This window comes from Ovis aries, chromosome 21, assembly GCF_016772045.2.
Source record: "Ovis aries strain OAR_USU_Benz2616 breed Rambouillet chromosome 21, ARS-UI_Ramb_v3.0, whole genome shotgun sequence".
Lineage (NCBI taxonomy): Eukaryota > Metazoa > Chordata > Mammalia > Artiodactyla > Bovidae > Ovis > Ovis aries.
In genome coordinates this window covers 21582996-21595767 of record NC_056074.1, presented here as the reverse complement: position 1 = coordinate 21595767, position 12772 = coordinate 21582996, and the positions used below count along the sequence as shown (strand labels likewise).

Genomic DNA, 12772 nt, shown 5'->3' with positions numbered 1-12772 from the left:
AAAACTGAAGAGAGAGATTCACTGGGCAATTTAAGGCAAGCTCAGAGCAAGATTTTTGCTCAGCAGAGCCCTGGGAACACAGTAAACATTCACTGGGGATGATCCCTAGGATTTGCACAAGCATGGCTAAGTGTTAGAGGGCCCTGGCATATAGCGTGCTGTCCCTTATTTTCCCCCTCTCCCAGTTCCTGGCATTCAAGGAAATTGTGTTGGTCTAAAAAATTTCTGAACACAGCTCAGGAGCAGAGATTTCAGTGACCAAACATATTAGATTGGTGCAAGATTAATTTTGTTTTTCCATTTTTGAAATTTGCTATTTGATATTGGAATACATTCTTAAATGTGGTTATGTTATACATCATTTTAATGCACATTTCTCACTTTATGTTTTTCTTTTTGCTAATGACTTATTACTTGCTGTTTATTTTATATTTATTTTAGACTAGGGAAATTATGTTAGACAAAAAGTGAATCTGAATGGTTTTCTTCATCAAGTTCAAAATGGGCCTTTGAGCAGTGGAGACAACTCACAACATCAGCAATGCATTTGGCCCATGAACTTCTAATGAATGTACAGTAAAGTGGTAGTTCAAGAAGTTTTGCAAAGGAGATGAGAGCCTTGGAGATGAGGAGTGCAGTGGCTGGTTATCGGAAGTTGACAACAGCCAATTGAGAGCCATCATCTAAGCTGATCCTCTTACAACTACAAGAGAAGTTGCCAAAGAACTCAACTTCGACCATTCTATAGTCATTTGACATTTGAAGAAAATTGGAAAGATGAGGAAACTGAATAAATGGGTGCCTCTTGAGCTGACCAAAAATAAAAAAATTCTCATTTTGAAGTGTCTTCTTTCATTCTATGCAACAAGAAACCATTTGTCATTAGAATTGTGACATGCAATGGAAAATGGATTTTATACGACAACTGGAAATGACCAGCTCAGTGACTGGACAGAGAAGAATTCTCAAAGCACATCTCAAAGCCAGAATTGTACCAAAAAAAGGTCAGGGGCGCTGTTTGGTGGTTTGCTGCCTATCTGATCCCCTACAGCTTTCTGAATCCCAGTGAAACCATTACATCTGAGAAGTGTGCTTAGCAAATTGATGAGATGCAGTGAAAACTGGAACACCTCCAGCCAGCACTGGAAAACATAAAGGGCCCAATTCTTCTCCACAATAAGTGCTGACCACATGTCATACAACCAACACTTCAAAAGTTGAATGAATTGGGCTACAAAGTTTTGCCTCATCCGCCTCGTTCACCTGACTTCTCACCAAATGACTAATATTTCTTCAAGCATCTTGACAACTTTTTGCAGGGAAAAGGTTTCCACGAACAGCAGGACACAGACCAAGAGTCCATCAAATCCTGAAGCCTGGATTTTATGCTACAAGAATAATCAAACTTATTTCTCATTGGCAAAAATGTGTTGATTCTAATAGTTCCTATTTTGATTAATAAAGATGTGTTTGAGCCTAGTTATAATGATTTAAAATTCACCATCTGAAACCACAATTACTTTTTAACCAACTGAATAATAAGGAATACAGTCTCTGTGAAAATAGATAAACTCCTAAACAAATGGATCACTGCAGCAATTCAACTATGGACAAGACAAATGAAAAGAACAACAACAACAACAACAACAACAAAAACAAACAAACAGGAGATCCTGGGGAAGGGAGAGACTGATTTTCAGAGTCATTACAATATTCAGTTGTTCAGTCTTGAAATAAGATGAATCAGAAACGTATTGCCATTCGAAGAAACAAAATAAATAGAAGCCATTTTGGAGGAAGTCCAAAGATTGGATTTAGTAGATGGAGACTTCAAAACAACTGCCTTAAATGTGTTCAAAACACTAAAGGAAAACGTAGCCTAAAAGCTTAAGGAAGTGAGGAAAATTATGTATGAACAAAAGAGAATATCGTTAAAGAGAAAGTATAAAAAGGAACCAAATGGATATCCTGCAACTGAGAAGTACATTTGAAATAGGCATTAGAAGCATTCACCAGCAGGTTTGAGCAGGAAGAAGAAAACAATCACTGAACTTGAAAATAATTGTAATGAAGCAGTCAGAGGACAAAAAGAAAAAGGAGTGAAGTCATAGCTGGAAGCATGTGAATCCAAGGCATGTGTGGGTATACCAACCATCTCACTGAAACGTCAACTCCTCTTCACTCTTAGTACAGTTTGAAAGCATAGCGGTGGCTTCGTGAGCAGTTAGCCAGTGCCATTCCATGGCTGGTTTAATGCTTCTGCTATTGCCATCTTCAAGTCTTCAATAATGTTTTGAATAAGGGACTCTGCAAATTAGGTAGTTGATCCTAAATAGTGTATACGAGGGTTATGAGGGTTTACTTGTTTATTATTGATGACTATATCTAGATTCAGAGATTTAACAAGGTCAGAACTCTATTTTATTCAGCAAGTGCTTCAGATATACCAGGTCCATAGTTGGCAGATGGTGTACTCTTAACATGAATGAGTAAATGCACAAGCTGTGAATTGGACTTCTTATTTGTAAAGTGCAAAGATGTCTCTCATAAAGGTAATGCAGGTTGTATAAGAATATATATTAAAAGCACCTGACACACAGTAGGTTTACAACACGCATACCCTTCCCCTTATGTATTTAATGTTCCTTGTATGCTTAAGTCTATTCTGTAGTCATATTAGGTATTTTTTCCACCATTTAGGGACTTTTGTTTCAGTTGGGAGCTCGTGATTGAGAGAGGGAGAAGAGTGTGTCCTACGTCTGTTCCAGCTTGATGATGTGTGATTCTCTGTAGATGTAAGGAATCCTTGCTTAAGAACCCCAATACCCATTACAGACAGAAAACACAGAGGCTATTCATAGGCCTGGACATTTTCCTGCAGAGGTGGGTTGTGGGGATGAGGAATAGAGTACCAATGGTTATTGACTGCTTTCTCTGTTGTAGACCTTGTTTGGCCATAACTGTATGATCTCAGTTAGTTACATTTCACCTTCAGAGAATCCTAATTAAATAGTAACGTAATTATCCCTCTGTAGCCTGTTTCTAAGACCCTCTGTGGATATACCAAACTCCATGGGTGCTCAACTCCCTTATATAAAATGACAGGGTACAATTGGCCCTTCATGTATCCTGTGGATCGTGCATCTGCAGCTACAAGGGGCTGACTGTGTTACGCCTCGTGTATAAATGAGGCAAGGATACTCAGAAAGACCAAGCAACATGTGTGTCGCATAGTTTATAAGTGAGTGAAATGAGATTAAAACTTAGAACTTTTTTTTTTTTTTAAGATTTTTGCTCATTCATGCAGCAGATGTTTTTAGGGGCTTGCTTACTATGTCACTGTGTTAGATGGTGGAGTATTTCACTTAAGAATACCGTGTCCCATGGAGAAGACAAACTTATCTTCTTCCTTAGCTCTAACCGGGAATAGGCAGTCTCAGTGGTAAGCACCAAAGGGAGGTGGCAGTTCCACACACCCCATCTTCCTAGGGAGCGTTGTGATTCTCCTTATCCCCTAGTATGAGTAGCTCCATCCAATAGCTCTTTAGAAGGAAACCTTTGAAAACTCATCCCCAATTAGTGTCCTGTATACCAGAGTGTGTTCAGTCCATCCTTTGGTGAGGTGAGATGGGCTAGGACAGGGGGGATTTGTCAGTGTCTCATTACAGAAATTATCCTGATAGTTTCAGTGTCAAAAAATCTTCCTGTAAAGAGAGGCATTCACTTCTCAGGTGACTTCTCAGGTTTTTAATATATATTTTGTAGAAGCTGCCTCCTGAAACCAAGAACCACACCTGTGTTTTGGTTCCAGAACTAAAATTCTTATGTTGTGTTTTCAGGCTAAAACTGTGTTTTTCTTTATTTTAAATATGAATGGTTACTTCAAAGGCAAAGTAAAAGATAAAGCTGTCAAGTCTTATTCTGGTTCCTGGTGGATCCTTAGGAATAGTGCAATAAAATGTTGCTGATGAAAGAGCAGAGGATGGAATCATTTGCTTGGTGTTTTGCACATAAACCTCTAGTGTTAGGTACTGCCTATCAGAGACACAACACAAGCTGGGGATTTCTTCACTTCAAAACAGCATCCATTTGAGAAAGTAGTTGGCCAGTACTGATAGGCTTATCTGAATCTGATTGTCATAGATTTTCATTATCAAGGTGGTTGCTCAATTTCCCTTTGATGCGTACTAAGCTGATTATGCTGTCACTATTCCAGAGGGTAAAGAAATGAAAAAACAAGTTTAGGTGAATCACAGTGCTTCAGAGGTTTGGTTGTTCTGATAGTTTCTAAATGGCTGAGATCTCAGGGAGAATTCTGATCCCAAAGCCATTTACAGAGTTAGAACTATTCTCTCAGTCGGTGTCTCTGTGTCTGGTGAATTTAGGTCTGAAACCTTTCCCTTACCTGGACATCACTGTCTCCTTAACAGCTGAGCTGTCATGGGGAAGTGAAATTGATTACTTTTTTTTCTCTGCCACAGCTGTTGTTTTTTACCTCAGCTGGTTCCCATAATTCCACAGATGGTAAGCATATGTTTATAGGCACATAGAAAAAGAAGCTATACTGAATTCCTCCCATCTCTAATTCTTATTTTTTCCTTTCATGCAGAAAGTCAAAGTCATACAGCCAGGGAATCATATATTTGTAGATTAATATTTCTGTGCATAAAGTCTTTGGAAACAGCAGGAAAGCTAATGATATGCTAATGAGCTGACAGTTTTTATTGATTGTAATAGAAGTCGACAAGTGTCTGTCTTGGCCTTTATGCAAGCTGGAATATTTTATTAACTGTCTTCAAGGCAGAAATACATAATTGGCTGCATTTTGAAAACCCTCCTTGTCAGTTTCGCTAAGTCTTACTTTTTGTTATCCTGTTGCCAAAGCTTGGGTCCTTGCCAGTTTATAAACAGAACACATCTTCATCCATATATTTACATGCCTGCCAGCAACTCTTCCCCACTCCCTTTTCCTTTCCCCTTCAAAGCAATTTGTTTCAGTGTTTTAGCCTACAAAAAAGGAAACCATTTTCTTCAGTGTAAACAGAGATCTGCAGGGAAATAAGAGTGTTAAAGAAGAATTAGCATTTGTTTGGCGGCAAAGCTGCTTTCATTTGTATCGGAAAACTCCAAGTGTTGGAGGGGCTTGCCTAATCTTCCTTATTCCACATAGAAGAGGCTAATAATGGCATAATTTTTCTAACTCTTTTTCTGCATCTTCCTGTATTTTTTAGTGTGACATGAGAAATGTTCTTGGAACAAGGGAAATAATGGGCATTAGTGCCCCAGACCAGGGAAAAAAAACAAAACAACACATAACGTATCACCTGCCTGGTGCAAATTTATTTTTCAGTGCCTGGTGAGCTGAGTGCAGGAAGCCGAAGAAGGTGGCAACAAGTGGATGTAACAAAGAGGAAGAAAGATCCATTTTCTCTTTCCATTGTGCTAATAGTCAAAGCTTGTTAATTTGGGCTCTGCCCCTTAGGGATTTATTTACAGCCCCAGAGTGGCTGAGATTTAGCATTATACTAACAACAAGAAAACGGATTGTTTAGCAAGTTAATAGTGTAAATAAGATTGCAGGGGAGACTGTTAGGCTACCTAAAAGGACCTTAGTTTTCCAGCACTGAAAAACTATTTCAGCAGACTGTTAGCATCGAATGCAAATAGCTCATTATGGACAGTTGAATAGTATCTCTCCATGAGGGCAATTAAGATAGAACATCTTTTTTTTTTTTTAGTTCTTTTCCATCTTTTTTTTTTATTTTTAATTGGAGGATAATTTCTCCAAAATGTTGTGTCAGCTATTGTGGAGCACTGAGGTGGGTGGCCGGAGGGAGTTTGCTGTGTGACACAGGGAGCTCGTTCGGTGCTCTAGAACCTTATTTTGAGAACAGGACTACCTTGTAGCACCATCTTGTGAGTCCACGTAACTAGGAGACTTTCTCGATTTTATTTACACTATGAACTGCGGTGTTGGAGAAGACTCTCGTGAGTCCCTTGGACTGCAAGGAGATCCAGCCAGTCAATCTTAAAGGAAATCAACCCTGAATATTCATGGGAAGGACTGATGCTGAAGCTCCAATATTTTGGCCACCTGATGTCAAGAACTGACTCATTAGAAAAAACCCTGATGCTGGGGAAGATTGAAGACAGGAGGAGAAGGGGACAACAGAGGATAAGATGGTTGGATGGCATCACCGACTTGATGGACATGAATTTGAGCAAACTCCAGGAGTTGGTGATGGACAGGGAGGCCTGGTGTGCTGCAGTCCATGGGGTCGCAAAGAGTTGGACACAACTGACCGACTGCACTGAACTGATAGTGGCCCAGCACTGGTCTGAAATTAGCAGACCTGTAGTTGATGGCCCAAGATTAAGGTGTCCTTTTGTTGTTCTTGTTGAATCACTAAGTCAGGTCCAACTCTTTGCAACCTCATGGACTGCAGCATGCCAGGCTTCCCTGTCCTTCACCATTTCCCGGAGTTTGGTCAAAGTCATGTCCATTGAGTTGGTGATGTCATCCAGTTGTATCCTTTAGAAAAGCTAATTAAAATATCAGAGCTTTTAGATTTTTCATAGGTCTAATGACAAAGTGATCAGTTCCTAGATCAGTAGTTTTCATCAGGCATATCAAAATCACCACAGGGCCATTTAAAATTTTTATAGAAAACTGTGCTCCCTCACCCTCCTTTAAAATGCTGATATGTACCCCTAGTTTAACAACTAGCATTCCATGTGATTTTCACAGACTCTTAAGAGCTATAAATTTATACTTTAATATTGTGTCAGGGAGGAAAAAAAATCTTCCTCTTCTCTCCTAGGTTTTTCTGGCGAGTCAATGAATTAAACTGATGTAAGACCAGTTAGCAGATACTCAAAACAAATTTCAACGACATGTATACATGGCTGAGATCCAGGAAAACTAAGTAGCTTACCATAAATGGCTGAAATACCTCACCTTAAATACCATTTTCAGCTAAAGACTAACTGGACGTGGTGGTGGAACTTTGGGATTGCCAAGGGGAGGTAGACAATTCATATGGAGATGGAGATGGCAGATAAATGTTGCTGGACCTGCAGAGACGGTGGGGTGCAGAGTGCATGCTGATCTTGTTTCCCTATCACACCTGGCTCATATTCCTTGCAGAGATCTCTGGTAATAGCTCTCTTCTGGGAACAGACCTTCTATCTAGATCCTTTTGGGTAGTTAGGGTGAAGGTCAAAGTTTCTTCCTCTGTCTTTTGAGCTTTGATTGTTTTCAGGTCTAATTGACCTACATTCCAATGAAACATTTCAAGTGGCAACTTTTGCTCACCTACAGTTATATACTTCATAGTTTTTAAGCATTTGATATAGGTAAGGTGTTGATTGTGACTACTTTGTCAAATATACTATGATGGGAATTGCAGGGGATGCTGAGCTGAAAGCCTATGTTTTGTCCTTCATGGTGTTTCTAATTTAGTAATTTGGTTGGTTGCCATTCAGTTCTAGATAGTAATATTTTACTCTATTTGTGTATTGGATGTTGATGCTACCTTTACCATTGTGTAAGGAGTAAATATTGCTCTAGGAAATCCAAATGATTGACAACAGGGAGCACGTTCAGTCGCTCAGTCTTGTCTGACTCTTTGTGATGCTATGGACTGTAGCCTGCCAGGCTCCTCTGTCCATGGGATTTTCCAGGCAAGAATACTGGGATGGATTGCCAGTTCCTTTTCCAGGGACAACAGGGCAGCGTGTTTCAAAGTGGGGCCTCTTGACTTTTTGTGAGAATCCTCTGGGATAGCTTTTGAAAATGATGAATCTGGGTCCACCCTGATTCTCCTGAAACAGAATCTGGCATTGACCCAGGAATCTGAAGGTTAAATACTCAATGTGATTCTTAAGAAGCTGGCATTTTGAGAAATACTGCCGTGGTGAATGGTATGAAATAAAGCATAGTCTCAAAAAATGAGATCAAAGGAGGTCTGCTGGTATAGGCTCAGCCAGAGTTTCTTTTTTTCAGTTAAGTATAGATACATTTAAAGTGAAATGAAGAAAAATAATAGAAATTCTATCTTTTTATCCCTCATTTTGCCTTTTTTGGGGAGAAGTTGCTGTGCTTTAAGGTATGCTTTCATCTTTAGAAATCCTCATAGATGAGTTTTCTGGGAGAGATGGCTGATCAAGCTTCTTTGTTGTTTGTTGTTTCATGCTTTATAAAAATTCTGTTTTCTAAAGAAAACTAAGTGCCTAGCAAATGCTTCCTTTATCAACAAATGTCCAGGAAATAAATACAATCTGCCCGCTATCTGCTGTTTCCACGTCTTCAGAATCAACCAATTTTGACCCGCAGTTGGTTGATTCCATGCATGCTGAGCCTGCGTATACAGAAGTCATAGTCATTTTATATAAAAGACTTGAGAATCTGCAAGTTTTTGTATCCCTGATGGGTGGAGGGAAAAGGAGGTCCCAGAATTACCTTCCAACTGCTGAGGGATGACTCTAGTCCATATGACAATACAGTGCAAGACCTTTTGGTTATTATGAGAAAGTCCTGGGATATATACATAGATATGTATTTACAGGTAAATGCATACACTCACTCTTCTTTGGGTTACAGTTGTTATTTGTACAGTATATTCTGCCTTTCTTTTTAATCCAGACTGGAATTATAACCATTCAAACAAATTAGCATTCCCATCTTGATTCATTTGGTAAGAACACATTTTTAAGCCAGTATGTGGGCTGACTCTCATGACCTTTTTTTTTTTTTTTTTTAAGAAAATAATATGAAGTGCCTTGAGGTTTTATGCCGATGGGGATCAAGAATCCATTCTTATTTCCATTTTTGTTCAGGTCAACACCATTGACCTTCATCTAATGATCTGTGTAACACACATGTGTGTGCTAGAGATTAAAAGTAGAAAGAGAGGTGAGGAGGGATGCAGGAAGAAGAAAGTGTGGGAGAGACAATTGGTAATTTTAAAATGACAAAATCAGTCATTAAAATAAAAGGGCCACTTTCCTATACAGCAGAAAATAGCACAACATTGTAAAGCAACTATGTGACCAAAAAAAAAAAAAAAGCCAAAAAAGAATACTACGGTGTCTAATATACATTGCTACAGGATAAGCAAAAGAGATATCCTTTCAAATGGATTTTCCATTTCTTTTGGCAAAGATAATACCATGAGAAATATAGTCTAGGTTTCCAAGGGTCTTTTTCATGGCTAATAAAAATAAGAATGATTTAGGCTCTTCTGACCAGCAGATAATAGACCCAGCCCTTTCCTAATATAATATTTTCTCTCCTTTTGCATCACTCAGGGTGATCAACTGTCCTGTTTTGCCTGGCAGTCTCAGTTTTAGCACCCAAATCTCTAAATCCCAGGCAGACCTAGATAGTCACTCCAACTTCATCCATGTTTAGCCTCATTAGACAGATATTTTCTAATGTGATATCTCTCTCTGATGGTCTGTTCTTTGATGGAAATCTATAGCTTTGTTTACTCTTGACTGATTTTTTCTTTTATCTTGAAAGTTAGCAAAAGCACACAGATCTAAATTGTGACCATTTCAGTTTGGACAAAGATTTCATTGACTTAAGTGCTGGAAGGTTCTGCAGCTTTTGCATAAAGCACTTCTTTTTCTCTAGATCTAGCGACTGAGGCTCAGAGAAGGTGGTTGACTTCCTAAGTAAACCTAGTTAGCTACAGATAAACCATTGACTGCCAATCCCATGCTTTTCTCAGATTCTCAAACATGCTTGAAAGGTGCCCTGGCTTCTTAAAAGAGATTATTTGCTTTGAAAAACTGTACAGCATTGTGCCAGGAAGAAGCTGATTGATTTAGATTGTACTCCATTAATTACTCCCTGTAATTCCCTTGCAAGACATGGCAAATTCTTTTCGAAGAACTGTAGCAGGGACCTCCTTCCCATGGTGAGGCTGTCTGCTCTGGTAATCACAGACACTGCATCATCCTCAAAGAGGAAGAGATTAATAAAGGTATCTAGTTTTGAGGAAGAGGCCTTTTGACCCTGTTGTTGCTATTAACATTTCCAATTATTATTTTATCTTGAAATAATAAGCAGAAACAGCATTTGCTGATTACCTTTTGCTCTTCCAGAGGATAAACACATAAATGTTAAACTTTACTCCCTCTGAAAGACTTGCCACACTATCATAAGCCTATATTTTAATTGTAGATTAAGCTGAGTGTACTGAACCAGCTTCTACATGTTCCATCTGTTCTATAATATCTCTTCCATCAAATCAGGGAAAAAATACCCTAGAAACAAAATCTTGAAGTTCAACATGAAAAATCCAAAAGCTATGTCAATATTTTCATTGAGAGATGACAGCCCCAATGACTTTCTTAAATTAGGGCTGTTCTTCTAGACATATTGCAAAATTAAAAGACCTCCTTTCATCCACAGTGAGATTTTGAACAAACCTTAAGACTCACCAGCAAAGACTCATATTATTCAATTAGCTGAGAGCAAGGTTCTTAGTTTTCCCCAAGTCTAATATTATTTCCTTGATAAAATGAATCAGTAGAGCATTTTAGTCTAATATGTTCCTATTGTCTCTTTCCCCCACCTAAGATAATCCTGGAAATCAGCAATATTTAATGTTTTAAGACGACTAGGGCATTGAGGAGAATTTTTATTGCATCAGTGCCTTTTTAAGGGCCAGTTTAAAAACATTGATTGATGGATCCTTAGTTCTATGATATGATTAACATGAATCAGTAGTAAGTAATTATAGCTTTCTCAAGATGAATGGACATTTTGAGATTTCTGGAAGAGCATGAGTTGGAGTAGGTCAGTGTGGCCAACTCAGCTTCTGTATGAGGTTATCAGTCGTGTTAAATAAAAAAATCTTCCCTGCAGAGAGCATGTGACGGGGGCCATTTGAACTGATATGTGTAATAGTGATTGCCACCTCTCTCTTCTTTTATCAAGGGGATTATCCAAGATGGGAAAATCATCTTCATGCCAAATGGATATATAACACAGTGTCCAAACCTGAATCGCAGTAAGTAGCAACTTAAAGCATTTCAGAATTATGTAATATAACTTGTTGATAATATGAGAGAAGCTGTCAGGAAGGAGATACACGAACTATTTACATTGTTGACTTATGAGGTGGTGGGATTAGTGAGAGATCTTATGTATCCTAAATACTTCTGTCTTTGAATTTTTAAAAAGTTTATGTATTATTCATAGAATTAGCATTTGAAGACAAGAAAAGTTAACGAGCAGTTTTTAGTCTGTAGATTGATACAGAAAGTTATGCTTGATATAACTATATAAATGCATGTATAAAAACTATTTTTAGAACTTCTTGAATTAGCTAGTTTACTTTTGCTGCTTCTGTGATAATTCACAATTCTTTAGGGCTGATAAAAATGAGCTTAATTTAAATTTTAAAATGTTTTACAGTTTAAAATATACTGCCTTTCCTTTCAGTTCATTTCATTTTTATTAATGAAAGGGAAAGACCTAGATCTGAAATCCTTGTGAATTCACTCCAATTTTGAAGTCAAACTTAACCAGAAAAGTGAAAACCCTTCTACATAACCAAACAACTATGGTTGAAAAATATATTTTCTTCTGTTAGCACAGTATCAACATTTATTTTATATTTTCTTTATTGAGCTTGCCCAACTTGCAGTGATTTCTTAAGCCTGGTGCAAGGAATAATGGATTTACAAGAGCTTTTGGCCAAGATGACTGCAAAAGTAGGTATCTAAACTTCACTTGTGATGTTTCATTTTTTTGTCTATCCTGTCTGGAACTCAGAGTGATTTGCTATAATGAAAACATTTTTAGCTTTGGCATCTGCAATATGTTACCATAAAAATGGCTTACTCTTTCTTGAAATAGGACAACCTATAGTAAACATAACCATTTACATCTTCAATGCTATTCAGCTGTATCAAAATGTTTACTTGAAAAATGTTTGGAAGAAAGAGGCAATATGTATCACTGTAGCCTCCCTGGGAGTGGAAAAGGAATTTTCCCATTGGCTATTAAACTAGTAACACTGCGAGCTAATATATGGTCAAAGTCATTGCTGCTTATAAGCTAATGCATTCTGGATGCAAGAATAATTGCCAGTCATCAGAAAGGGCAAAATCACTGTTGTTAGGAACAGATTACTGTCACAGGAAGGCATTATATCACGTTTCTAATACATAATTCATTTTAAAACTGGTCCTGAGTTCAAATAGTTGAGGAGGCAAGTTTGCTTTTAACAGCTGCAGTCCTCTACTTCTGTATCTCTCCATCTTCTCCATCATCCACTTGACAAACATCTTTTGAGGATTTGCTCTTTGCTTGACACTGCGTTAGGTACAGAGGAGGCAGCGATGAAGTCATTTCTACCCCTACAGACGTCATATTGAGTGGCAGAGCCAGAAATGTAGATAATTAGGGCTTTTATAATATATATTCATAAAATTTAGATTGATAATGAAAAGCGCTGAGCCTTGTGAAGAAAGGTGCTGAATAAATAGAAAATGTGGCTAGTGCTGTTGTTATGATACCGATCCGTCATGGACATGAGTTCCGGCCTAGGGCGAAGAAAGAATTAGGTTGGGCCTAAGAGACATTATACTCTGCAAAAGGAAGACTTTTAATAACAGTGGAAATGATACATTAATCCTGTTCCACCTGCAGCTGTGACGGCTCCTACCATCAGCCATAGTACGAGGGAAAAATTGGTGGGGTAGGTCAGTGTTTGGGAGGTAGGGCTGTATTTTGGATTCAAAGATTGTGCTGCTG

General features: G+C 38.2%; 1 protein-coding gene across 7 annotated transcripts in view; it reads left to right on the top strand.

Moving 5' to 3' along the window:
• NELL1 (neural EGFL like 1) overlaps nucleotides 1-12772 on the top strand; it is a 1034396-nt gene that overhangs the window by 243342 nt on the left and 778282 nt on the right. For all 7 annotated transcript variants that reach the window (XM_060403970.1, XM_060403968.1, XM_042238438.2 and 4 more), the window contains exons 6-7: nucleotides 10949-11021; nucleotides 11645-11727. In XM_060403970.1, the coding sequence (XP_060259953.1) occupies nucleotides 10949-11021; nucleotides 11645-11727 (156 nt within the window). The remainder of the gene's footprint in view (nucleotides 1-10948; nucleotides 11022-11644; nucleotides 11728-12772) is intronic.